Source organism: Lampetra fluviatilis, chromosome 67 (assembly GCF_964198595.1).
Source record: "Lampetra fluviatilis chromosome 67, kcLamFluv1.1, whole genome shotgun sequence".
In the NCBI taxonomy this organism is placed as follows: Eukaryota; Metazoa; Chordata; class Hyperoartia; order Petromyzontiformes; family Petromyzontidae; genus Lampetra; species Lampetra fluviatilis.
This window is the reverse complement of record NC_136341.1, coordinates 6000484-6027777: the sequence shown is the minus strand read 5'-3', so window position 1 is coordinate 6027777 and position 27294 is coordinate 6000484. Positions and strand designations below refer to the sequence as shown.

Sequence of the window (27294 nt, the reverse complement as noted above, 5' to 3'; positions counted from 1 at the left end):
CACGGAGCACCCGGTTGCCGGCGAGCGTACTAAACATCGCAGCGGGTCACCCATCACCACCCTCAGTGTGCCACAGCGCCGGAACGATCGCGGGTCGGAGGGTGACCTTAGCCCGCGGGGCTCCGTCTTGCCCTCCCTCAGTCTCTCTCTCTCTCCCTGGTCACCTCTCTCCGTTGTCGCTCAGGTAGGCGTGCAGCTCACGCAGCTGCCCGCCGGCCATGTCAGCGAGCAGTGACGTGAGCTTGGCCTGCCACTCGCTGCAGTGACGGAGCAGCGACAGCTTCAGCGGGGAGCAGTCGAGGAGTACGAACTGGACGCTCAGCACCGTCTCCTCCTTCTGGACGTTGTTGGCAACCTCGGCGTACCTGGGCGGTGGGCGGAGTGGGGTTCAAGTTCAAGTTGTTCAAGTTTCATCGATTAGGTGTATAGCCCTGTGAGCCATTCGGCTCTTGAATCGGGTGCAAGCGCCAACGAAGACAAAAGAAAAACATGAACAAGAAAACATCTTAGAAACAGAAAATCGAAGAAAATACAGTGGGTGGGCACGGATGTCAGGGTCAGGCACACTCTTGTGGGACAGGGGGAGATCACACAAACTTCACTCACTCTGTGTGACAGGGAGAGATCATACAAACTCCACTCACTCTGTGGGACAGGGGGAGATCACACAAACTTCACTCACTCTGTAGAACAGGGGGAGATCACACAAACTAAACTCACTCACTCTGTAGGACAGGGGGAGATCATACAAACTCCACTCACTCACTCTGTAGGACAGGGGGAGATCATACAAACTCCACTCACTCACTCTGTAGGACAGGGGGAGATCACACAAACTCCACTCACTCTGTAGAACAGGGGGAGATCACACAAACTCCACTCACTCACTCTGTAGGACAGGGGGAGATCATACAAACTCCACTCACTCACTCTGAAGAACAGGGGGAGATCACACAAACTCCACTCACTCACTCTGTAGAACAGGGGGAGATCACACAAACTCCACTCACTCACTCTGTAGAACAGGGGGAGATCATACAACCTCCACTCACTCACTCTGTAGGACAGGGGGAGATCATACAAACTCCACTCACTCACTCTGAAGAACAGGGGGAGATCACACAAACTCCACTCACTCACTCTGTAGAACAGGGGGAGATCACACAAACTCCACTCACTCACTCTGTAGAACAGGGGGAGATCATACAAACTCCACTCACTCACTCTGAAGAACAGGGGGAGATCACACAAACTCCACTCACTCACTCTGTAGAACAGGGGGAGATCATACAAACTCCACTCACTCACTCTGTAGAACAGGGGGAGATCATACAAACTCCACTCACTCACTCTGTAGAACAAGGGGAGATCACACAAACTCCACTCACTCACTCTGTAGAACAGGGGGAGATCATACAAACTCCACTCACTCACTCTGTAGAACAGGGGGAGATCACACAAACTCCACTCACTCACTCTGTAGAACAGGGGGAGATCATACAAACTCCACTCACTCACTCTGAAGAACAGGGGGAGATCATACAAACTCCACTCACTCACTCTGTAGAACAGGGGGAGATCACACAAACTCCACTCACTCACTCTGTAGAACAGGGGGAGATCATACAAACTCCACTCACTCACTCTGAAGAACAGGGGGAGATCACACAAACTCCACTCACTCACTCTGCAGAACAGGGGGAGATCATACAAACTCCACTCACTCACTCTGTAGAACAGGGGGAGATCATACAAACTCCACTCACTCACTCTGAAGAACAGGGGGAGATCATACAAACTCCACTCACTCACTCTGCAGAACAGGGGGAGATCATACAAACTCCACTCACTCACTCTGTAGAACAGGGGGAGATCACACAAACTCCACTCACTCACTCTGAAGAACAGGGGGAGATCACACAAACTCCACTCACTCACTCTGTAGAACAGGGGGAGATCACACAAACTCCACTCACTCACTCTGAAGAACAGGGGGAGATCACACAAACTCCACTCACTCACTCTGAAGAACAGGGGGAGATCATACAAACTCCACTCACTCACTCTGTAGAACAGGGGGAGATCATACAAACTCCACTCACTCACTCTGTAGAACAGGGGGAGATCGTACAAACTCCACTCACTCATTCACACGAGGGGGTGGGTGGCCAACACCACGCCCGGCCGCCTTTGTCTCCCCAGTGACAATGTTTTTAAGTTGTGTTCTTTCACCGTTATTTATCCAAGTAAATATCCCTTGAGATTGAAAACCTCTTTTGCGAGCGGGAACCTGGTACCAGGCACTTATTTTAAGGCTGAGTCGACGTAGGAGAGGCCCTGCACCGGTCCAGATAATCGCCACTGGTGTTGGCCATGAGTGGGCATCGAACCCGGGTTGCCAGGTTTGTAGCGCAGCGCGCAAACCGCTACACTACCGCTCCCCATACAGCAGACGTCAGGGTTGAGTTTGAACCCACGACCTCCTGCACACCAGGCGAGGTAGTTAACATCTCCTAGCCACCGTGATGATGATGATGAGAGAGAGACACGCAAACTCCAAATATACAACAGCAGGCGTCATCAGGCTCGCGATCGAACCCACGACCTCCTGTATACCAGGCGAGGTAGTCAAAATCTCATAGCCACCGTGATGATGATGAGAGAGAGACGCAATTTCAAATATACAGCAGCAGGCGTCGTCAGGGTCGAAATAGAACCCACGACCTCCTGTACACCGGGCAAGGGAGTTGACATCTCATAGCCACCATGATGATGATGATGAGAGAGAGACACGCAGACTCCAAATCTACAGCAGGCCTCGTCAGGGTCGGTATCAAACCCACGACCTCCTGTACACCAGGCGAGGTAGTAAACATCTCATAGCCACCGTGATGATAATGATGATGAGATAGAGACACAGACTGCAAATCTACAGCAGGCGTCGTCAGGGTCGCGATCGAACCCACGACCTCCTGCGCACCAGGCCGAGGCATTCGACGTCTGCTATATCACGCACGTGACCTCTCCGTCTCTCTCTCTCTCGCTCGCTCGCTCCGTTACCTTCCGATGTCTCCGTCGAAGGAGGACACGGGCGGGTTCTGTCGCTGGTAGCGACGGATGAAGGCATCCTTGTTGATCTCCCAGATCTCGCGGTAAGCCACCCACGTCGTGAGATAGGCCTGCAGTTGGGCGGCGTTCTGAGCCATCCCCGCATCGATGGCCGAACGGATCTTGCGGATTTCCTCCGATTCTGATGGCGGGCGGGGAGGGCCGGGGGGGGGTGGGGGGAGGTGGTGGGAGGAGGAGGTGGTGGGGGGAGGAGGTGGGGGGAGAATGAAGAGGTGTGGGGGAAGGACAACAAACTAAACATCAATTCGAAAGAAATGAGTGTTCAGTCTGCGTGAGTCTGTGGGTCTCTGTGTGAATCTGTGGGTCTCTGTGTGAGTCTATGGGTCTCTGTGTGAATCTGTGTGTCTCTGTGTGAGTCTATTGGTCTCTGTGTGAGTCTATGGGTCTCTGTGTGAGTCTATTGGTCTCTGTGTGAGTCTATGGGTCTCTGTGTGAGTCTATGGGTGTCTGTGTGAGTCTGTGGGTCTCTGTGTGAATCTGTGGGTCTCTGTGTGAGTCTATGGGCCACTGTGTGAGTCTGTGGGTCTCTGTGTGAGTCTATTGGTCTCTGTGTGAGTCTATGGGTCTCTGTGTGAGTCTATTGGTCTCTGTGTGAGTCTATGGGTCTCTGTGTGAGTCTATGGGTGTCTGTGTGAGTCTATGGGTGTCTGTGTGAGTCTGTGGGTCTCTGTGTGAATCTGTGGGTCTCTGTGTGAGTCTATGGGCCACTGTGTGAGTCTGTGGGTCTCTGTGTGAGTCTATTGGTCTCTGTGTGAGTCTATGGGTCTCTGTGTGAGTCTGTGTAGTTTAGCTCAGAGACTCAGAGATGTAGAGATGATGTGGAGATGATGTAGGGGAGGAGGAGGGGAGGAGGAGGTGGATGAGGGGAGGAGGTGGAGGGGAGGTGGAGGTGGAGGAGGAGGTGGAGGAGGTGGAGGTGGAGGGGGAGGAGGTGGAGGAGGTGGAGGAGGTGGAGGAGGAGGTGGAGGGGAGGTGGAGGAGGTGGAGGGGAGGAGGAGGTGGAGGTGGAGGAGGAGGAGGTGGAGGGGGAGGAGGTGGAGGAGGTGGAGGAGGTGGAGGAGGAGGAGGTGGAGGAGGTGGAGGAGGTGGAGGAGGAGGAGGAGGAGGAGGGGAGGTGGAGGAGGTGGAGGAGGTGGAGGGGGAGGAGGGGAGGTGGAGGAGGTGGAGGAGGTGGAGGAGGAGGAGGGGAGGTGGAGGAGGTGGAGGGGGAGGAGGGGAGGTGGAGGAGGTGGAGGAGGTGGAGGGGAGGTGGAGGAGGTGGAAGAGGTGGAGGTGGAGGGGGAGGAGGTGGAGAAGGTGGAGGAGGAGGGGGGGAGGTGGAGGAGGTGGAGGTGGAGGAGGAGGAGGAGGTGGAGGAGGAGGAGGTGGAGGAGGTGGAGGGGAGGTGGAGGAGGAGGTGGAGGAGGAGGTGGAGGGGAGGTGGAGGTGGAGGAGGGAAGAAGGAGGAGGTGGAGGAGGAGCGGGAGGTGGAGGAGGAGGGGGGGAGGTGGAGGTGGAGGTGGAGGAGGTGGAGGTGGAGGAGGTGGAGGAGGTGGAGGAGGTGGAGGAGGAGGTGGAGGAGGAGGTGGAGGTGGAGGAGGAGGTGGAGAAGGTGGAGGAGGAGGGAAGGAGGAGCGGGAGGAGGAGGTGGAAGAGGTGGAGGAGGTGGAGGAGGTGGAGGTGGAGGAGGTGGAGGAGGTGGAGGAGGAGGTGGAGGTAGAGGAGGTGGAGGAGGAGGTGGAGGTAGAGGAGGTGGAGGAGAAGGTGGAGGAGGTGGAGGAGGTGGAGGAGGAGGAGGTGGAGGGGAGGTGGAGGAGGTGGAGGAGGTGGAGGAGGCGGAGGTGGAGGGGAGGTGGAGGTGGAGGTGGAGGAGGTGGAGGAGGTGGAGAAGGAGGTAGAGGTGGAGGAGGTGGAGGAGGAGGTGGAGGTAGAGGAGGTGGAGGAGGAGGTGGAGGTAGAGGAGGTGGCGGAGGTGGAGGAGGTGGAGGAGGAGGAGGTGGAGGGGAGGTGGAGGAGGAGGTGGAGGAGGTGGAGGAGGAGGTGGAGGTAGAGGAGGTGGAGGAGGTGGAGGAGGTGGAGGAGGAGGAGGTGGAGGGGAGGTGGAGGAGGTGGAGGAGGTGGAGCAAGAGGAGGTGGAGGGGAGGTGGAGGTGGAGGAGGAGGTGGAGGAGGTGGAGGGGAGGTGGAGGTGGAGGAGGAGGTGGAGGAGGTGGAGGAGGAGGTGGAGGAGGAGGTGGAGGAGGAGGAGGTGGAGGGGAGGTGGAGGTGGAGGAGGAGGTGGAGGAGGAGGAGGTGGAGGGGAGGTGGAGGTGGAGGTGGAGGAGGTGGAGGGGAGGTGGAGGAGGAGGTAGAGGAGGTGGAGGAGGAGGTGGAGGAGGAGGTGGAGGAGGAGGAGGTGGAGGGGAGGTGGAGGTGGAGGAGGAGGTGGAGGAGGTGGAGGAGGTGGAGGAGGAGGAGGTGGAGGAGGTGGAGGAGGAGGAGGAGGTGGAGGTGGAGGAGGTGCTGGAGGAGAGAAAATAAAACACCTCACCGCCCCCACCCCCACCACCACCCCTATCATTTCCAAATCGAGGCAATTTCCCGGCGAAACATTACGGGTTGTGAAATTCCATCAATCTCGATAATGCCGCACACACGCACACACGCACACACGCACGCACCCACACACGCACACACGCACACACGCACACACGCACGCACCCACACACGCACACACGCACACACGCACGCACCCACACACGCACACACGCACGCACCCACACCGACAACGGACACTCGAGTTTTAAACATCAGCGGGTGCAGTGTTGAGTCTGTGGTGCAGTGTTGAGTCTACGGTACCGGTACCCGTTTTGCGACCCTGGTGCGGCCGGGTACGGGTAGCCGGGTAGGCCGTGAGTCACTGGGTGAGTCACCGTTTGTCACTCATTTCCCAACGTCTTGTCTCTTCTCACAATTCAAGTTCCTAGAATCAACCCACCCGCGCCTGCAACATGGCTTCATCCCAGAGGTCGCAATCAGGTACCCGTACCCTTCATCCCAGAGGTCGCAATCAGGTACCCGATACCCGTACCCTACCCGATACCCGTACCCTACCCGATACCCGTACCCTACCCGGCCCGGCCGGGTACGGGTACCCGTTTGTGACCCTGGTGCGGCCGGGTACGGGTAGCCGGGTAGGCCGTGAGTCACTGGGTGAGTCACCGTGTGTCACTCATTTCCCAACGTCTTGTCTCTTCTCAGCGGCCGCCGGATTGTGTCGGGGAGGTAATTGCTCTCTCGGCGATCAAGAGGTTCGTCCATAAATGACGTCACGCGATTATGGACGATTTTTTGACCCCCCCCCCCTCCCTTAAATGACGTCACAAATCTCTGACCCTCCACCCCCCTCCCCCCCAAAACCATATTTTTCATTTTGAAAATAAAACGCGCTTCGAATCGCTTTAAACTATTGCCGTTGTAAGTGCGTATTTCGAATGTGGCGATGCGCTCTGATGTTGTAGGAGTGTTGTTATAAAAATTAGTGTTGTTATAACAATTCTAGATTTAGATTTAAAGCTTTCGTGACTGCAGCAGGGATTCATCTTCTTGGTTCTTTCGGTAAAGTCACGTAGAAGGGAAATAGTAAAATAATAAAAATAAAACATAATAAAATATTATGCAGGGATTCATCTTATTGGTTCTTTCGGTAAAGTCACGTAGAAGGGAAATAATAAAATAATAAAAATAAAACATAATAAAATATTATGCAGGGATTCATCTTCTTGGTTCTTTCGGTAAAGTCACGTAGAAGGGAAATAATAAAATAATAAAATAATAAAAATAAAACATCATTCAGACGCTGTCTTTCCGACAGACCTGTTCTCCACCTGAGGACGGCTGCTTGCGTTGTGGCCGAAACGTCGTGAGAATTATTTTATTATGTTTTATATTTTTATTATTTTATTACTTCCCTTCTACGTGATGACTTTACCGAAATAACCAAGAAGATGATTCTATATTTATTTAAAGTTGCCCATTTTGATGTGACGTCACATTTCTCAAACCCCCCCCCCACCCCCCCTCGTCACACATCGTCACAAATGTCTGACCCCCCCCCCCCCCCCTGATGAACACACAAAGACAAAGATCCCCCGTGTAGCCTCTAACAGGCTGTCCGGGGCAAGTGCTGTTAGTAGCAGCACCTATGAACACACAAAGACAAAGATCCCCCGTGTAGCCTGTAACAGGCTGTAGGGGCAAGTGCTGTGAGCAGCAGCAGCTATGAACACACAAAGACAAAGATCCCCCGTGTAGCCTCCATTCTGTGTGGGCATGAAGACCTACAGATTCACAGAGACCCGCAGACTCACACAGACACCCACAGCCACTCACAGACTCACACAGACTCACACAGACACCCACATACTCACACAGACACCCACAGACTCACACAGAGACCCACAGACTCACACAGCCACCCACAGACTCACACAGACACCCATATAGCTTGTTGTCCTTTCCCCCTACACCTCCACCTAGCTACGGTTGGCTACGTAGGGTGCGAAAGAAGTTCACCGTACAATACAAGCACCACACACACGCACACACGCACACACGACCGGGGCGTTCGTCTCAAGCCACTTCTGCGCACGCAATCGACGACACACAACGCTCAACCTCCTCCTACTCTTTTTCGATGTAAAGCTTTCGTGACTGCAGGGATTCATCTTCTTGGTTCTTTCGGTAAAGTCATCACGTAGAAGGGAAGTAATAAAATAATAAAAACAAAACATAATAAAATAATTCTCACGACGTTTCGGCCACAACGCAAGCAGCCGTCCTCAGGTGGAGAACAGGTCCGTCAAGTAGACAGAGTCTGAATCTACTTGACGGACCTGTTCTCCACCTGTGGACGGCTGCTTGCGTTGTGGCCGAAACGTGGTGAGAATAATTGAATTATGTTCTATTTTTATTATTTTATTATTTCCATTCTACGTGACTTTACCGAAAGAACCAAGAAGATGAATCCCTGCGTAATATTTTATTATGTTTTATTTTTATTATTTTATTATTTCCCTTCTACGTGACTTTACCGAAAGAACCAAGAAGATGAATCCCTGCGTAATATTTTATTATGTTTTATTTTTATTATTTTATTATTTCCCTTCTACGTGACTTTACCGAAAGAACCAAGAAGATGAATCCCCGCATAATATTTTATTATATTGTTATTATTTTATTATGTTTTATTGTTATTATTTCATTACTTCCCTTCTACGTGACGACTTTACCGAAAGAACCAAGAAGACTCCTCCCACTCCTTCTCCAGAGCGCGCCGTGGCCACGATTTCCCTGCGGGGACCCCCGAGTGGATTAAAGTGGCGGTTGGCATCACGCTCGCAGTGGGGGGGGGGGGGGGGACAGCCCCCCCCCTCTACCCCCCCAACCCCCCCACCCCCCACCCCCACCCCCGCCGGAGCCTCACGGCAAAGGAGGAGATCGGGTTCGATTCCCACGACTCACTCTGTGTGTGTGTGGGTGAGTGTGTGTGTGTGTGGGAGTGTGTGTGTTTGAGTGGGTGGGTGTGTGAGTGTGTGTGGGTGAGTGTGTGTGAGTGTTTGAGTGCGTGGGTGTGTGGGTCAGTGTGTGTGAGTGTGAGTGGGTGAGTGTGTGTGGGTGAGTGTGTGGGTGGGTGTGTGTGGGTGAGTGTGTGTGTGGGTGTGTGGGTGAGTGTGTGGGTGAGTGTGTGGGTGTGTGTGTGTGTCTGAGTGTGTGTGTGAGTGTGTGTGTGTGGGTAGGTGAATGTGTGGGTGGGTGAGTGTATGGGTGTGTGAGTGAGTGTTTCTGAGTGTGTGTGTGTGTGGGTAGGTCAGTGTGTGGGTGGGTGGGTGAGTGTGTGAGTGTGTCTGAGTGTGTGTGAGTGTGTGGGTGTGTGGGTGGGTGTGTGGATGGGTGAGTGTGTGAGTGGGAGTGTGTGGGTCAGTGTGTGTGAGTGTGGGTGTGAATGTGTGTGGGTGGGTGTGTGGGAGTGTGTGGGAGTGTGTGGGTGAGTGGGAGTGTGTGTGTGTGTGGGTGAGTGTGTGGGTGTATGTGTGTGTGTGAGTGTGTGGGTGTGTGTGAGTGTGTGAGTGTGTGGGTGGGTGAGTGTGTGAGTGGGAGTGTGTGTGGGTGAGTGTGTGGGTGAGTGTGAGTGTGTGGGTGGGAGTGTGTGTGAGTGGGTGAGTGTGTGAGTGGGAGTGTGTGTGGGTCAGTGTGTGTTAGTGTGGGTGTGAGTGTGTGTGGGTGGGTAGGTGAGTGTGTGGGTGGGTAGGTGAGTGTGTAGGTGGGTGAGTGTGTGAGTGTGTCTGAGTGTGTGTGAGTGTGTGGGTGTGTGTGTGTGTGTGGGTAGGTGAGTGTGTGGGTGTGTGGATGTGTGGGAGTGTGTGGGTGAGTGGGAGTGTGTGGGTGAGTGTGTGGGTGTGTGTGTGTGAGTGTGTCTGAGTGTGTGTGTGAGTGTGTGTGTGTGGGTAGGTGAGTGTGTGGGTCGGTGGGTGAGTGTGTGAGTGTGTCTGAGTGTGTGTGAGTGTTTGGGTGTGTGGGTGGGTGTGTGGGTGGGTGAGTGTGTGGGTGGGTGTGTGGGTGTGTGGGAGTGTGTGGGAGTGTGTGGGTGAGTGGGAGTGTGTGTGTGTGTGTGGGTGTGTGTGTGTGAGTGTGTCTGAGTGTGTGTGTGAGTGTGTGGGTAGGTGAGTGTGTGGGTGGGTGTGTGTGAGTGTGTGGGTGTGTGTGGGTGGGTGTGTGTGAGTGTGTGGGTGTGTGGGTGGGTGTGTGGGTGGGTGTGTGGGTGTGGGTGGGTGTGTGGGTGGGTGTGAGTGTGTGTAGGTGTGTGTGTGTGGGTGAATTGTGTGTGTGTGTGGGTGAGTGTGTGTGAGTGTGTGGGTGAGTGTGTGTGGGTGTGTGTGTGGGTGTGAGTGTGTGGGTGGGTGGGTGAGTGGGTGTGGGTGAGTTTGTGAGTGTATGTGAGCATGTGAGTGTGCGAGTGTGTGGGTGGGTGGGTGAGTGTGTGTGTGAGTGTGTGGGAGTGTGTGGGTGAGTTTGTGTCTGAGTGTGTGTGTCTGAGTGTGTGTGGGTGAGTGTGTGTGGGTGAGTGTGTGTGGGTAAATGTGTGTGTGTGTCGGTGAGTGTGTGGGTGTGTGTCTGAGTGTTTGAGTGAGCATGTGAGTGAGTGTTTGAGTGAGCATATGAGTGAGTGTGTGTGTGGGTGTGAGTGTGTGGGTGGGTGTGTGGGTGGGTGAGTGTGTGTGGGTGAGTTTGTGAGTGTATGTGAGTATGTGAGTGTGTGAGTGTGTGGGTGGGTGGGTGAGTGTGTGTGTGAGTGTGTGGGTGGGTGGGTGAGTGTGTGGGTGAGTGTGTGGGAATGTGTGTGGGTGAGTGTGTGTCTGAGTGTGTGTGGGTGAGTGAGTGTGTGAGTGTGTGTGGGTGAGTGTGTATGTGAGCGTGTGAGTGAGAGTGTGTGTGAGCATGTGCGTGAGTGTGTGTGTGAGCATGTGAGTGAGTGTGTATGTGAGCATGTGAGTGAGTGTGTGTATGGGCATGTTAGTGAGTGTGTGTGTGAGCATGTGAGTGAGTGTGTGTGTGAGCATGTGAGTGAGTGTGTATGTGAGCATGTGAGTGAGTGTGTGTATGAGCATGTGAGTGAGTGTGTGTGAGCATGTGCGTGAGTGTGTGTGTGAGCATGTGAGTGAGTGTGTGTATGAGCATGTGAGTGAGTGAGTGTATGTGAGCATGTGAGTGAGTGTGTGAGTGAGCATGTGAGTGAGTGTGTGTGTGAGCATGTGAGTGAGTGTGTGTGTGAGCATGTGAGTGAGTGTGTGTGTGAGCATGTGAGTGAGTGTGTGTGTGAGCATGTGAGTGAGTGTGTGTATGTGAGCGTGTGAGTGAGTGTGTGTGTGAGCATGTGAGTGAGTGTGTGTGTGAGCATGTGAGTGAGTGTGTGAGTGAGCATGTGAGTGAGTGTATGTGTGAGCATGTGAGTGAGTGTGTGTGTGAGCATGTGAGTGAGTGTGTGTGTGAGCATGTGAGTGAGTGTGTGTGTGAGCATGTGAGTGAGTGTGTGTGTGAGCATGTGAGTGAGTGTGTTTGTGAGCATGTGAGTGAGTGTATGTGAGCATGTGAGTGAGTGTATGTGTGAGCATGTGAGTGAGTGTGTGTGTGAGCATGTGAGTGAGTGTGTATGTGAGCATGTGAGTGAGTGTATGTGAGCATGTGAGTGAGTGTATGTGTGAGCATGTGAGTGAGTGTGTGTGTGAGCATGTGAGTGAGTGTGTATGTGAGCATGTGAGTGAGTGTGTGTGTGAGCATGTGAGTGAGTGTGTGAGTGAGCATGTGAGTGAGTGTGTGTGTGAGCATGTGAGTGAGTGTGTGTATGAGCATGTGAGTGAGTGTGTGTATGAGCATGTGAGTGAGAGTGTATGTGAGCATGTGCGTGAGTGTATGTGTGAGCATGTGAGTGAGTGTGTGTGTGAGCATGTGAGTGAGTGTGTGTGAGCGTGTGAGTGAGTGTGTATGTGAGCATGTGAGTGAGTGTGTGTGAGCATGTGAGTGAGTGTGTATGTGAGCGTGTGAGTGAGTGTGTGTGTGAGCATGTGAGTGAGTGTGTATGAGCATGTGAGTGTGTGTATGTGTGAGCATGTGAGTGAGTGTGTGTATGAGCATGTGAGTGAGTGTGTGTATGAGCATGTGAGTGAGTGTGTATGTGAGCATGTGAGTGAGTGTGTGAGTGAGCATGTGAGTGAGTGTGTGAGTGAGCATGTGAGTGAGTGTGTGTGTGTGTGAGCATGTGAGTGAGTGTGTGTGTGAGCGTGTGAGTGAGAGTGTGTATGTGAGCATGTGAGTGTGTATGTGAGCATGTGAGTGAGTGTGTGAGTGAGCATGTGAGTGAGTGTGTGTGTGAGCATGTGAGTGAGTGTGTATGTGAGCATGTGAGTGAGTGTGTGTGTGAGCATGTGAGTGAGTGTATGTGAGCATGTGAGTGAGTGTGTGTGTGTGAGCATGTGAGTGAGTGTGTGTGTGTGAGCATGTGAGTGAGTGTATGTGAGCATGTGAGTGAGTGTGTATGTGAGCATGTGAGTGAGTGTATGTGAGCATGTGAGTGAGTGTGTGTGTGAGCATGTGAGTGAGTGTATGTGAGCATGTGAGTGAGTGTGTATGTGAGCATGTGAGTGAGTGTGTGTGTGTGAGCATGTGAGTGAGTGTATGTGAGCATGTGAGTGAGTGTGTATGTGAGCATGTGAGTGAGTGTGTGTATGAGCATGTGAGTGAGTGAGTGTATGTGAGCATGTGAGTGAGTGTGTGTGTGAGCATGTGAGTGAGTGTGTGTGTGAGCATGTGAGTGAGTGTGTGTGTGAGCATGTGAGTGAGTGTGTATGTGAGCATGTGAGTGAGTGTGTATGTGAGCATGTGAGTGAGTGTGTGTGTGAGCATGTGAGTGAGTGTGTGTGAGCATGTTAGTGAGTGTGTGTGAGCATGTGAGTGTGTGTGTGAGCATGTGAGTGAGTGTGTGTGTGAGCATGTGAGTGAGTGTGTATGTGAGCATGTGAGTGAGTGAGTGTATGAGCATGTGAGTGAGTGTGTATGTGAGCATGTGAGTGAGTGTGTATGTGAGCATGTGAGTGAGTGTGTGTGTGAGCATGTGAGTGAGTGTGTATGTGAGCATGTGAGTGAGTGTGTGTATGAGCATGTGAGTGAGTGTGTGTGTGAGCGTGTGAGTGAGTGTGTGTGTGAGCATGTGAGTGTGTGTATGTGAGCATGTGAGTGAGTGTGTGTATGAGCATGTGAGTGAGTGTGTGTGTGAGCATGTGAGTGAGTGTGTGTGTGAGCGTGTGAGTGTGTGTGTGTGTGAGCATGTGAGTGAGTGTGTGTGTGAGCATGTGAGTGAGTGTGTGTGTGAGCATGTGAGTGAGTGTGTGTGTGAGCATGTGAGTGAGTGTGTGTATGAGCATGTGAGTGAGTGTGTGTGTGAGCATGTGAGTGAGTGTGTGTGTGAGCGTGTGAGTGAGAGTGTATGTGAGCGTGTGAGTGAGTGTGTGTGTGAGCATGTGAGTGAGTGTGTGTGTGAGCATGTTAGTGAGTGTGTGTGTGAGCATGTGAGTGAGTGTGTGTGTGAGCATGTGAGTGAGTGTGTGTGTGAGCATGTGAGTGTGTGTGTGAGCATGTGAGTGAGTGTGTGTGTGAGCATGTGCGTGAGTGTGTGTGAGCATGTGAGTGTGTGTGTGAGCATGTGAGTGAGTGTGTGTGTCAGCATGTGAGTGAGTGTGTGTGTGAGCATGTGAGTGAGAGTGTGTATGTGAGCATGTGAGTGAGTGTGTGTGTGAGCATGTGAGTGAGTGTGTATGTGAGCATGTGAGTGAGTGTGTGTGTGAGCATGTGAGTGAGTGTGTGTGTGAGCATGTGAGTGAGTGTGTGTATGAGCATGTGAGTGAGTGTGTGTGTGAGCATGTGAGTGAGTGTGTATGTGAGCATGTGAGTGAGTGTGTATGTGAGCATGTGGGTGAGTGTGTGTGTGAGCATGTGAGTGAGAGTGTATGTGAGCATGTGCGTGAGTGTATGTGTGAGCATGTGAGTGAGTGTGTGTGTGAGCATGTGAGTGAGTGTGTGTGAGCGTGTGAGTGAGTGTGTATGTGAGCATGTGAGTGAGTGTGTGTGAGCATGTGAGTGAGTGTGTATGTGAGCGTGTGAGTGAGTGTGTGTGTGAGCATGTGAGTGAGTGTGTATGAGCATGTGAGTGTGTGTATGTGTGAGCATGTGAGTGAGTGTGTGTATGAGCATGTGAGTGAGTGTGTGTATGAGCATGTGAGTGAGTGTGTATGTGAGCATGTGAGTGAGTGTGTGAGTGAGCATGTGAGTGAGTGTGTGAGTGAGCATGTGAGTGAGTGTGTGTGTGTGTGAGCATGTGAGTGAGTGTGTGTGTGAGCGTGTGAGTGAGAGTGTGTATGTGAGCATGTGAGTGTGTATGTGAGCATGTGAGTGAGTGTGTGAGTGAGCATGTGAGTGAGTGTGTGTGTGAGCATGTGAGTGAGTGTGTATGTGAGCATGTGAGTGAGTGTGTGTGTGAGCATGTGAGTGAGTGTATGTGAGCATGTGAGTGAGTGTGTGTGTGTGAGCATGTGAGTGAGTGTGTGTGTGTGAGCATGTGAGTGAGTGTATGTGAGCATGTGAGTGAGTGTGTATGTGAGCATGTGAGTGAGTGTATGTGAGCATGTGAGTGAGTGTGTGTGTGAGCATGTGAGTGAGTGTATGTGAGCATGTGAGTGAGTGTGTATGTGAGCATGTGAGTGAGTGTGTGTGTGTGAGCATGTGAGTGAGTGTATGTGAGCATGTGAGTGAGTGTGTATGTGAGCATGTGAGTGAGTGTGTGTATGAGCATGTGAGTGAGTGAGTGTATGTGAGCATGTGAGTGAGTGTGTGTGTGAGCATGTGAGTGAGTGTGTGTGTGAGCATGTGAGTGAGTGTGTGTGTGAGCATGTGAGTGAGTGTGTATGTGAGCATGTGAGTGAGTGTGTATGTGAGCATGTGAGTGAGTGTGTGTGTGAGCATGTGAGTGAGTGTGTGTGAGCATGTTAGTGAGTGTGTGTGAGCATGTGAGTGTGTGTGTGAGCATGTGAGTGAGTGTGTGTGTGAGCATGTGAGTGAGTGTGTATGTGAGCATGTGAGTGAGTGAGTGTATGAGCATGTGAGTGAGTGTGTATGTGAGCATGTGAGTGAGTGTGTATGTGAGCATGTGAGTGAGTGTATGTGAGCATGTGAGTGAGTGTGTGTGTGAGCGTGTGAGTGAGTGTGTGTGTGAGCATGTGAGTGAGTGTGTGTGTGAGCATGTGAGTGAGTGTGTGTGTGAGCATGTGAGTGAGTGTGTGTGTGAGCGTGTGAGTGAGAGTGTGTATGTGAGCATGTGAGTGAGTGTGTATGTGAGCATGTGAGTGAGTGTGTGTGTGAGCATGTGAGTGAGTGTGTATGTGAGCATGTGAGTGAGTGTGTGTGTGAGCGTGTGAGTGAGTGTGTGTGTGAGCATGTGAGTGTGTGTATGTGAGCATGTGAGTGAGTGTGTATGTGAGCATGTGAGTGAGTGTGTGTGTGAGCATGTGAGTGAGTGTGTGTGTGAGCATGTGAGTGAGTGTGTGTGTGAGCATGTGAGTGAGTGTGTGTGTGAGCATGTGAGTGAGTGTGTGTGTGAGCATGTGAGTGAGAGTGTGTGTGAGCATGTGAGTGAGTGTGTATGAGCATGTTAGTGAGTGTGTGTGTGAGCATGTGAGTGAGTGTGTGTGTGAGCATGTGAGTGAGTGTGTGAGTGAGCATGTGAGTGAGTGTGTGTGTGAGCATGTGAGTGAGTGTGTGTGTGAGCATGTGAGTGAGTGTATGTGAGCATGTGAGTGAGTGTATGTGTGAGCATGTGAGTGAGTGTGTGTGTGAGCATGTGAGTGAGTGTGTGTGTGAGCATGTGAGTGAGTGTGTGTGTGAGCATGTGAGTGAGTGTGTGTGTGAGCGTGTGAGTGAGAGTGTGTATGTGAGCATGTGAGTGAGTGTGTGTGTGAGCATGTGAGTGAGTGTGTGTGTGAGCATGTGAGTGAGTGTGTATGAGCATGTGAGTGTGTGTATGTGTGAGCATGTGAGTGAGTGTGTGTATGTGAGCATGTGAGTGAGTGTGTGTGTGAGCATGTGAGTGAGTGTGTGTATGTGAGCATGTGAGTGAGTGTGTGTGTGAGCATGTGAGTGAGTGTGTGTGTGAGCATGTGAGTGAGTGTGTGTGTGAGCATGTGAGTGAGTGTGTGTGTGAGCATGTGAGTGTGTGTGTATGGCCGGTTTGCATAGGTCTGTGGGTCTCTGTCTGAGTTTATGGGTCTCTGTCTGTTTGTGAGTCTCTGTGTGAGTCTACGGGTCTCTGTGTGAGTCTGTGGGTCTCGATGTGAGTCTGTGGGTCTCGATGTGAGTCTGTGGGTCTCTGTGTGAGTCTGTGGGTCTCTGTGTGAGTCTGTGGGTCTCTGTGTGAGTCTGTGGGTCTCTGTGTGAGTCTGTGGGTCTCTGTGTGAGTCTGTGGGTCTCTGTGTGAGTCTGTGGGTCTCTGTGTGAGTCTGTGGGTCTCTGTGTGAGTATGTGGGTCTCTGTGTAAGTCCATGGGTCGCTGCGTGAGGATGACGAGATCGGGCAGCGTGGGCGGGGTGTGGTGGTTGACAGGAGCTCGCTAACAGCACTTGGCTCCAAGCGTCCTGTCAACCTTGATCGCCATGTGTAGAGAGAGAAAGAGAGAGTCACCGAGATAATAGAAGAAAAGAACAAAGCGGCAGAGCGCGTGGGATTTGAAAAGGCAGCGTCGGTGTCGCGACAACCCGGCGAACGAACGCGCCGTGCGATACCCATCGCACGGCGCGCTCCACTCGCCGCCATCGCTGCCCACGCGGGGACCCGGTGCGAGTGGAGGGGCACCGTCGCCTCATCGCGCTGCGTCGTTTTTCTTCCGATAAAAAACGGCGGCGGGTGGGTGGATGTGGGTGGTGTGGGTGTGTACGGGTGGTGTGGGCACGAAGTGGCTGTGATGTCACCACGGCGCTTGTGCCAGGCTAGGTGCACGTTAAGGCCATCGGCTGGCAGTCATCTCAGTCGGTCAACCCAATGGCACCTGCTGGGTCTGACCTGTGACCTCCTGCACCTAGCCTGGCACAGTAGGGGGCACAGGTGGTGCATCTGCCGGTCATCTCAGTCGGTCAACCCATGGGACCTGCTGGGTCTGTCCACGTGACCTCCTGCACCTAGCCTGGCACAGCTGGTGCATCTGCCAGGCATCTCAGTCGGTCAACCCCATGGCACCTGCCGGGTCTGTCCCGTGACCTCGTGCACCTAGCCTGGCACAGTCGGGGGCACAGGTGGTGCATCTGCCGGTCATCTCAGTCGGTCAACCCCATGGCACCTGCTGGGTCTGTCCGTGACCTCCTGCCGGTGGGAGTTCGACGTTTCACGTAGCAGCCTCAACGTGCACCTAGCCGCTACTACACCACCGCTCCCCACGCACACACACGGCCAACATACCACCACCACCATCACCACCACCACGGCCACCTCCCCCCCACCCCATCCCTCCCTCGATTTCTCTTGAATCTCGATCACTGTCACGACCCGCCGTGACGATAAATCAGCGCGGCATTAGGGGGGGGGGTGTGCGGTGTGTGTGTGTGCGGTGTGTGTGCAGGGTGTGTGTGTGTGTGTGCGGTGTGTGCATGTGTGCACAGTGTGTGTGCGGTGTGTGTGCAGGGTGTGTGCGGTGTGTGCACGGTGTGTGTGTGTGCGGTGTGTGTGTGTGCGGTGTGTGTGCGCGGTGTGTGTGTGTGTGCGGTGTGTGTGCACGGTGTGTGTGTGTGTGTGCGGTGTGTGTGTGCACGGTGTGTGTGTGCGCGGTGTGTGTGTGTGCGCGCGGTGTGTGCGGTGTGTGTGCGCGGTGTGTGTGTGTGCGGTGTGTGTGTGTGTGCGGAGTGTGTGTGTGTGTGTGCGGTGTGTGTGTGTGCGGTGTGTGTGTGTGCGGTGTGGGTGTGCACGGTGTGTGTGCACGGTGTGTGTGCACGGTGTGTGTGTGTGCACGGTGTGTGTGTGTGCGCGATGTGTGTGTGTGTGCGGAGTGTGTGTGTGTGCACGGTGTGTGTGCACGGTGTGTGTGCGCGCGGCGTGTGTGTGTGTGCACGGTGTGTGGGTGCACGGTGTGTGTGTGCGCGGAGTGTGTGCGCGGTGTGTGTGTGTGTGCACGGTGTGTGTGTGTACGGTGTGTGTGTGCACGGTGTGTGTGTGCGCGGTGTGTGTGTGTGCGCGGTGTGTGTGTGCGCGGTGTGTGTGTGTGCGGTGTGTGTGTGCGCGGTGTGTGTGTGCGCGCGGTGTGTGTGCGCGCGGTGTGTGTGTGTGCGGTGTGTGTGTGTGTGCGCGGTGTGTGTGTGTGTGCACGGTGTGTGTGTGTACGGTGTGTGTGTGCACGGTGTGTGTGTGCGCGGTGTGTGTGCGCGCGGTGTGTGTGTGCGCGGTGTGTGTGTGTGCGCGGTGTGTGTGTGCGCGGTGTGTGTGTGTGCGCGGTGTGTGTGTGCACGGTGTGTGTGTGCACGGTGTGTGTGTGCGCGGTGTGTGTGCGCGCGGTGTGTGTGTGCGCGGTGTGTGTGTGCGCGCGGTGTGTGTGTGCGCGGTGTGTGTGTGTGCGCGGTGTGTGTGTGTACGGTGTGTGTGTGCGCGGTGTGTGTGTGTGTGTGTGGGCGACGTTGAGGCTACACGGGGGACCTTTGTCTTTGTATGCGCGCGCTGCGCTCTGCTGATTCATGGCGAGGTGCTCGGAGCAGCGCGGCGTGGAAGATGAAAGGAGAGCGGAGCGGGCGAACGCACAACATTGGCGGCTGCTGTGTGACAATAAGTAGTCGAATTAATTATAATAATTAATTATAATTAATCGTAACTAATAATAATTAATTAGAAAAATTAATTAGAATAATTATACTAATTAATGACACTAATTATTTATAATTAAAAATATTATTGTAATTAAATGTTATAAAATATTACGAGTGTCATAATAATTAATTATTAGTATAATTGTAATAGCAATTAATTATAATTAATTATAATAATTATACTAATTAATTATACAAATTATTTATAATTAAAACATTTATTATAATTAAATGTTATAAAATATTATAAGTATCATAGTAATTAATTATTAGTATAACTAGAATAACAATTAATTACAATAATTAATTATAATTAATTATAATAATTATACTAATTAATTGTAATTAAAAAATATTATTATAATTAAATATTATAAAATATTATAAGCATCATAGTAATTAATTATTAGTATAATTATAATAACAATTAATTAATTATAATTAATTATAATTAATTATAATTATACTAATTATTTATAATTAAAAATATTATAATTCAATATTATAAAATATTATAAGTATCACAATAATTAATATAATTATAATAGCAATTTTTTATAATAATTAATTAAAAGTAATTAAAAAATTAGACTATTAATTATAAAAAAAAAAATCATATTAATTCATTATTATAACTAATTATAAGATTGATTAATTAAAATAATCACAACAATGAAATATTATAATTATTTGTTATTATAATTATAATAATTATTTATTATGATAATAATATTTAATTATACTAATTGATTATTACAGAGCATAGGCCAATGGTATTTGTTTGCTTGCAAAATAATTATTATTATAATTAAAATAATTCAAATTAAAATAATTCTTATTTAGTTAATTTTAAGAATTATTCAACTAAACTAGATGAACATATCACACTCTCTCACACTCTCACACTCTCACACATTCACACTCTCACACACTCACACACTCTCTCACACACTCTCACACATTCACACTCACACACACTCTCACACACTCTCACACATTCACACTCACACACACACTCTCACACACACTCACACACTCTCACACACACTCACACACTCTCTCACACACACACACTCTCACACACTCACACACACTCTCACACACTCTCACACACTCTCACACACTCACACACACTCTCACACACACTCACACACTCTCACACACACTCACACACTCTCTCACACACACACACTCTCACACACTCACACACACTCTCACACACTCTCACACACTCTCACACACTCACACACACTCTCACACACACACTCACACACACTCTCTCACACACTCTCTCACACACTCACACTCACACTCCACACACTCACACACTCTCACACACACTCTCACACATTCACACTCTCACACACACTCACACACACTCACACACTCTCACACACCACACTCACACACACTCACACTCACACACATTCACACTCTCACACACACTCTCACACACACTCACACACACTCACACACCACTCACACACACTCTCTCACACACACTCTCACACACACTCTCACACACACTCTCACACACACTCTCACACTCTCACACTCTCACACACACTCTCACACACACTCTCACACTCTCACACTCTCTCACACTCTCACACACACTCTCACACACTCTCACACACTCTCACACTCTCTCACACACTCTCACACTCACACACACCTCACACACTCTCACACACACTCACACACTCTCACCACACTCTCACACTCACACACTCTCACACACACTCTCACACACACTCTCACACTCTCACACTCTCTCCACACTCTCACACACACTCTCACACACTCTCACACACTCTCACACTCTCTCACACACCTCTCACACTCTCACACACACTCTCACACACTCACACACTCTCTCACACACTCTCACACTCACACACACACCACTCACACACACTCACACACACTCACACACTCTCACACACTCTCACACACACTCACACTCTCACACACCTCTCTCACACACTCACACTCTCACACACTCTCACACACACACTCTCACACACTCACACACTCTCACACACTCTCACACACACTCCTCCACACACTCACACCCTCACACACACTCACACACACACTCACACACACTCACACACTCTCACACACACACTCACACACCTCACACACACACACTCACACACCTCTCTCACACTCTCACACACACTCACACACTCTCTCACACACTCTCCTCACACATTCACACTCTCTCACACATTCACACTCACACACTCACACACTCTCACACACACACTCACACACACTCTCACACACTCTCTCTCACACTCTCACACACACTCACACACACACACACTCTCACACACTCTCTCTCACACTCACACACACACTCCTCACACACCACACCACACTCACACACACTCTCTCACACACTCACACTCTCACACACTCTCACACACACACTCTCACACACTCACACACTCTCACACACTCTCACACACACTCTCTCACACACTCACACTCTCACACACACTCACACACACTCACACACACTCACACACTCTCACACACACACTCACACACACACACACACACACACTCACACACTCTCACACACCCTCTCACACACACTCACACACTCTCTCACACACTCTCTCACACATTCACACTCTCTCACACATTCACACTCACACACTCACACACTCTCACACACACACTCACACACACTCTCACACACTCTCACACTCTCACACACACTCACACACACTCTCACACACTCTCTCTCACACTCTCACAACACACTCACACACTCTCTCACACTCTCTCACACACACACACACTCACACACACTCTCACACACACTCACACACACTCTCACACACACACTCACACACACTCTCTCACACACTCTCACACAATCTCACACTCACACACACTCACACACACTCACACACACTCTCACACACTCTCACACACACTCTCACACACACTCACACACTCTCTCACACACTCACACACTCTCACACTCTCACACACTCTCACACTCTCACACACACACTCTCACACACTCTCACACACACTCACACACTCTCTCACACAATCTCACACTCACACACACTCTCACACACTCTCTCTCACACTCTCACACACACTCACACACTCTCTCACACACTCACACTCTCACACACTCACACACTCTCACACACACTCACACACACTCTCTCACACACTCTCACACACTCTCACACACACACTCACACACACTCTCTCACACACTCTCACACAATCTCACACTCACACACACTCACACACACTCTCACCAACAACCAACAACCGCCATTCGCCACTAAGTGGCGGTGACGTCACCACGACGCTTGTGCCAGGCCATGTGCACCTTGAGGCCACGTGAAGTGTCGAACGCCCGCTGGCAGGAGGTCACGGGGCAGACCCAGGTGCCACGGGTCGACTGACCGAGATGACCGAGATGACTGGCTGATGCACCACCTGTGCCCCCTACTGTGCCAACTTGCTGTGCTTTAGCCACCCGGCGCTCCGCTCGTTGTTGTGAGCGTCGCTCCTCCGCCCTCCGTTGTTGTTGGAGGGCGACTGCCTCCAACTGCCCAGTAGCGTCCTTCACGAGCCTCCTCCACTGAGGCCGATCTTGACACCGCTGGTACCAGTCATCGGCAAGTCCACTCAGCTCCACGTCCTCCTGTACCACATCACTCCATCTCTTCTCTAGCCCGTGCCGCGCCCGTTTAGCCCCCTCGATCCGGCCGAACAAAAGCTGTTTAGGCATGCGGTGGCTGGGCATGCGGGCTACATGACCCAGCCAACGCAGCCTTGCCTGCCGGAGGAGCTCACTGATGGGACTTTGCCCAGATCTTTCAAGGACTTGTGAGCTCCTCACACAATCCAGCCTGGTTAAACCCAGGATGGATCGTAGGCAGGCCAGCCTAAATGTTTCCAACCGGCGAAGATGCTCCACTAGGGGGGTCCACGTTTCGCAAGCATAGAGAAGGGAGGGAATGACCGTGGCCGAGAAGACCTGAAGCTTCGTGCGGAGCGACAGACCAGGTAGCTTCCACACAGCGTTACGCAACCGATGAAAAGATATTGCCGCTCGACTGATTCGGAGTGAGACCTCTGCTGATAAACTGGAGCCGGTCATGAGCACACTGCCCAGGTATGGGAAACTCTCTACTCTCTCCACAACTGCCCCATCACCGATTGGGAGTTGTGGGGGCGGAGTGCCCGATGGTACAAAATACCCAGGCAGGTGCTTAGTTTTGGTGGGGCTGATGGTAAGGCCCCACCTCTTAGTGGCACGCTCCAGTCTCAGCAGCAGCGTCTCCAACTCCTCTTCTGAATGAGCAGCTATTACCAAATCATCGGCATACATAACGTGGTTGACCAATAGGGAGCCATCCCTTGATCGCACCCGGGCGTCGATCAGCCTCCCATTGTATCTGTACCAAATGGTAATTCCCCCGGTACAGCTATTGAAGGCTTCACGAACTACGCAGTCGAAATAGATGTTAAATAATGTGGGAGCCAGAGGACATCCCTGTCGCACCCCAAGGTGTACAGGGAAAGGCTCCGACTCCCGGCCACGTAGTTTTACCCGGGCCCGCTCACCATCATGAAGGTCCTTAATGATCGTGAGCAGAGGGTCAGGGACTCCGAAAGCACGAAGAACAACCCAGAGCCCAGTCCTACTGATGGTATCATAGGCCTTGACCAGGTCAATAAAGCAGAGATGTAGGTCTTTTTGGAATTCCCTACACCTCTGCTGTAGCAGACGGACAGAAAATATGGCATCTGTGCAGGACCGCCCTTTCCTGAAACCACATTGGGGCTCCGCAAGCCTCTCCTCAGCATGCCTAGCAAGGCGATGTTGAATAATCCTTGCCAGGACCTTACCCGGCACACTGAGGAGTGAGATGCCCCTGTAGTTGTTACAGTCGGTACGGTCCCCCTTCTTAAAGAGGGGGACCACCAGGGCATCCTTCCAGTCCTGCGGAACCCGTCCAGTGGTCCAGACTGTTGTTATGATGTCATATAGGGCAGTCTGTGCACAAACGCCACCCTCCCTCAGCATTTCGCCTGGGAGATCATCTCTGCCCGGTGCCTTCCCTGGTCTCAGACTCCGGATCGCCCTCAGTACTTCCTCAACAGCCGGTACCTTCAGCCAGCCACTCACAGGGGGTGACCTCTTCCAATATTTGAGGCACCGCAGCCTCAGCAGGGTTATCCCCACTTTGTGCCATGATGTTTTCCTGGCTGAGAGATTTTCCCTCCCCCAGGACCTCACAGAAATGCGCAGCAAATCTGCAAACCTTTTCCTGGGGGTCGGAGATTGGATCACCGTTTTTTCCTCTAATGATGGTAATAGGTGTGGCGCTGCAGGTTACTCTCACACACACTCACACACACACTCACACACTCTCTCACACTCTCACACACACTCTCACACACTCTCACACAATCTCACACTCACACACACACTCACACACACTCTCACACACTCTCACACACTCTCTCACACATTCACACTCCACACACACACTCACACACTCACACTCACACCACACTCACACACACTCTCACACACACCTCACACACACACACACACACACACACTCACACACACTCTCACACACTCTCACACACACTCACACACACACACTCACACACTCTCACACACTCTCTCTCACACTCTCACACACTCTCACACACTCTCACACACTCACACACTCTCACACACACACTCACACACACTCTCACACACACACACACTCTCTCACACATTCACACTCTCACACACTCTCCACACTCACACACACACACTCACCACACACTCTCACACACACTCTCACACACACACTCACACAACACCTCTCTCACACACTCTCACACACACTCACACACACACTCTCACACACTCTCACACACACACTCACACACACTCTCTCACACACTCTCACACAATCTCACACTCACACACACTCACACACTCTCACACACACTCACACACACACACACACACTCTCACACACTCTCTCTCACACTCTCACACACACTCACACACTCTCACACTCTCACACACTCTCACACTCTCACACACTCTCACACACACACACTCTCTCACACTCTCACACTCTCCCACACACACACTCACACACTCTCACACACTCTCTCTCACACTCTCACACACACTCACACACTCTCACACTCTCACACACTCTCACACTCTCACACACTCTCACACACACACACACTCTCTCACACTCTCACACTCTCCCACACACACTCTCTCTTTCTCACACACTCTCACACTCTCTCTCACACTCACTCTCTCACACACTCTTTCTCATACTCTCTCTCACACTCTCATTCTCTCACACTCTCATACTCTCACACTCTCTCACACTCTCTCTCACACACTCTCTCTCACACACTCACTCACTCACACTCTCTCTCTCACACTCACACACACACTCTCTCACACTCTCTCTCACACTCTCACACACACACTCTCACACTCTCACACACTCTCTCTCATACTCTCTCTCTCACACACTCACACTCACTCTCTCTCACACTCACTCTCTCTCACACACACTCTCTCTCACACTCACTCTCACACACACTCTCTCACACACACACTCTCACACTCACACTCACTCTCTCTCACACTCTCTCTCACACTCTCTCTCTCTCTCACACTCACTCTCTCTCACACACTCTCTCTCACACTTGCTGAAATGTACAATCCCAGCATCAATTTTAATTTCACGCTCCGTAGGCTACGCCGGAGCGGGGCTGGGAATGTGAGACGTTCAAAAAAAGAATGGGAAGGGAACAAAAAAAATCAGCTTTGAGCCTCAACAACAACAACAAACAAACAACAACAACAACAAACAACAAAAAGCGACAAAAATATTAAAAATTAAAATCGTGAATCCACGACTTCACTTGCAAAAAAAAACCGGCGTTGATACGCGGGGTCCTTTGCACGTGAACGTTGCACGTGTATAGTAAGTTTATAGTGTATAGTGTAGTGTATAGTGTAATGTATAGTGTAGTGTATAATGTATTGTATAGTAGTGTATAGTAGTGTAGTGTATAGTGTAGTGTATAGTGTAGTGTATAGTGTAGTGTATAGTGTATTGTATAGTAGTGTGTAGTGTAGTGTATAGTGTAGTGTGTAGTGTATAGTGTAGTGTATAGTGTAGTGTGTAGTAGTGTATAGTGTAGTATATAGTGTAGTGTGTAGTGTAGTATATAGCAGAGGTGTGGACTCGAGTCATGTGACTTGGACTCGAGTCAAACTCGAGTCATGAATTTGATGACTTGCGACTCGACTTGGACTTGCATAACAATGACTTTGCCCCACCTCTGGTATATAGTATAGTGTATAGTAGTGTAGGGGTGTTACGGAGGGGCTGTTATAGAATGGGATCAGATGGGAAAGAAACACAGTGGGCGTGGCTATGTCGGTGCACGGGAAGGTGCTCCCAGCGACGTCCGCATCGGGCAGCCTGGGGGGGGGGGGCTGACTCGGAGCTGGGATCCCCCGGGGCCCACCCCTCAGCGGGGGGGGGGTTTGGTATAAAAGGGGATGAGCCGGAGGGCTCGGGGAGAGATGTTGAAGCTAACCGGTGAAGGCTGAAGATCGTCGTAGCTAGAGCCCTGGACTCCCCTGGATCGCCGCCCTTATCAGGGGCCGAACAGGATCGAGCCAGCGGCGTGGTTCCCAGAGCCAGAGCCGGTGGCTCTTGTAAGAGCTGGTCTGGGACTCTGGGTACCGTGAGCCCGACTGACCAGTGTCGGGCTAGCTAGCCTCCCCTAGCCCGTTAGTGGAGGACCCAGAGGTAGGCTAGGCGTAGCTAGAGAGTGTATCCCCAGTTAGACGGGTGAGGGGGCCGATACCCCCCTCCAGTGTTGTATGTCAGTGTTGTGCTGTACCCGACACGGAATAAATACGTGTGCCTCCAAACCCCGGCGTCCAGTCTCCTGGAACACTATTACAGTAGTGTAATTATAGTGTAGTGTATAGTGTAGTGTATAGTGTAGTGTATAGTGTAGTGTATAGTGTAGTGTATAGTGTAGTGTATAGTGCAGTGTATAGTCGTGTAGTGTATAGTGTATAGTGTAGTGTATAGTAGTGTGTAGTGTATACTAGTGTAGTGTATAGTGTAGTGTATAGTGTAGTGTGTATTGTATAGTGTAGTGTATAGTGTAGTGTATAGTGTAGTGTATAGTGTAGTGTATAGTGTAGTGTATAGTGCAGTGTATAGTGTAGTGTATAGTGTAGTGTATAGTGTAGTGTATAGTGTAGTGTATAATGTAGTGTATAGTGTAGTGTATAGTAGTGTGTAGTGTATACTAGTGTAGTGTATAGTGTAGTGTATAGTGTAGTGTGTATTGTATAGTGTAGTGTATAGTGTAGTGTATAGTGTAGTGTATAATGTAGTGTATAGTGTAGTGTATAGTGTAGTGTATAGTGTAGTGTATAGTGTAGTGTATAGCAGGCAGGAGGAGGCTGTAGGATGTGCAACGATGTTTGATTGTGACTGCATCACCAGAGGAGCCTCGCTCCGTCACCACCCATCAACGCCACCCCCCCCACACACACGCTCTGCCTTATGTTTTAGGGTCACCAAAAGCCGATTAGCGGCACTGATTGATTCATTCATCGGCCGGCGATTTACGATGATTGAATCAATCACAAGCGGTGATCGGTGATTTACTTAACGTCCTCGGGAGAGTGGTGGTGGTGGTGG

The 27294-nt window shown here is 51.2% G+C and overlaps 1 protein-coding gene across 1 annotated transcript in view; it reads right to left on the bottom strand.

Moving 5' to 3' along the window:
- The window catches only part of LOC144952415 (dynein axonemal heavy chain 2-like), a 254517-nt gene that overhangs the window by 31033 nt on the left and 196190 nt on the right, over positions 1-27294 (bottom strand). Inside the window, 2 exon segments of the mRNA XM_078882811.1 lie at positions 165-365; positions 3061-3250. Coding sequence (XP_078738937.1) covers positions 165-365; positions 3061-3250 — 391 coding nt within the window.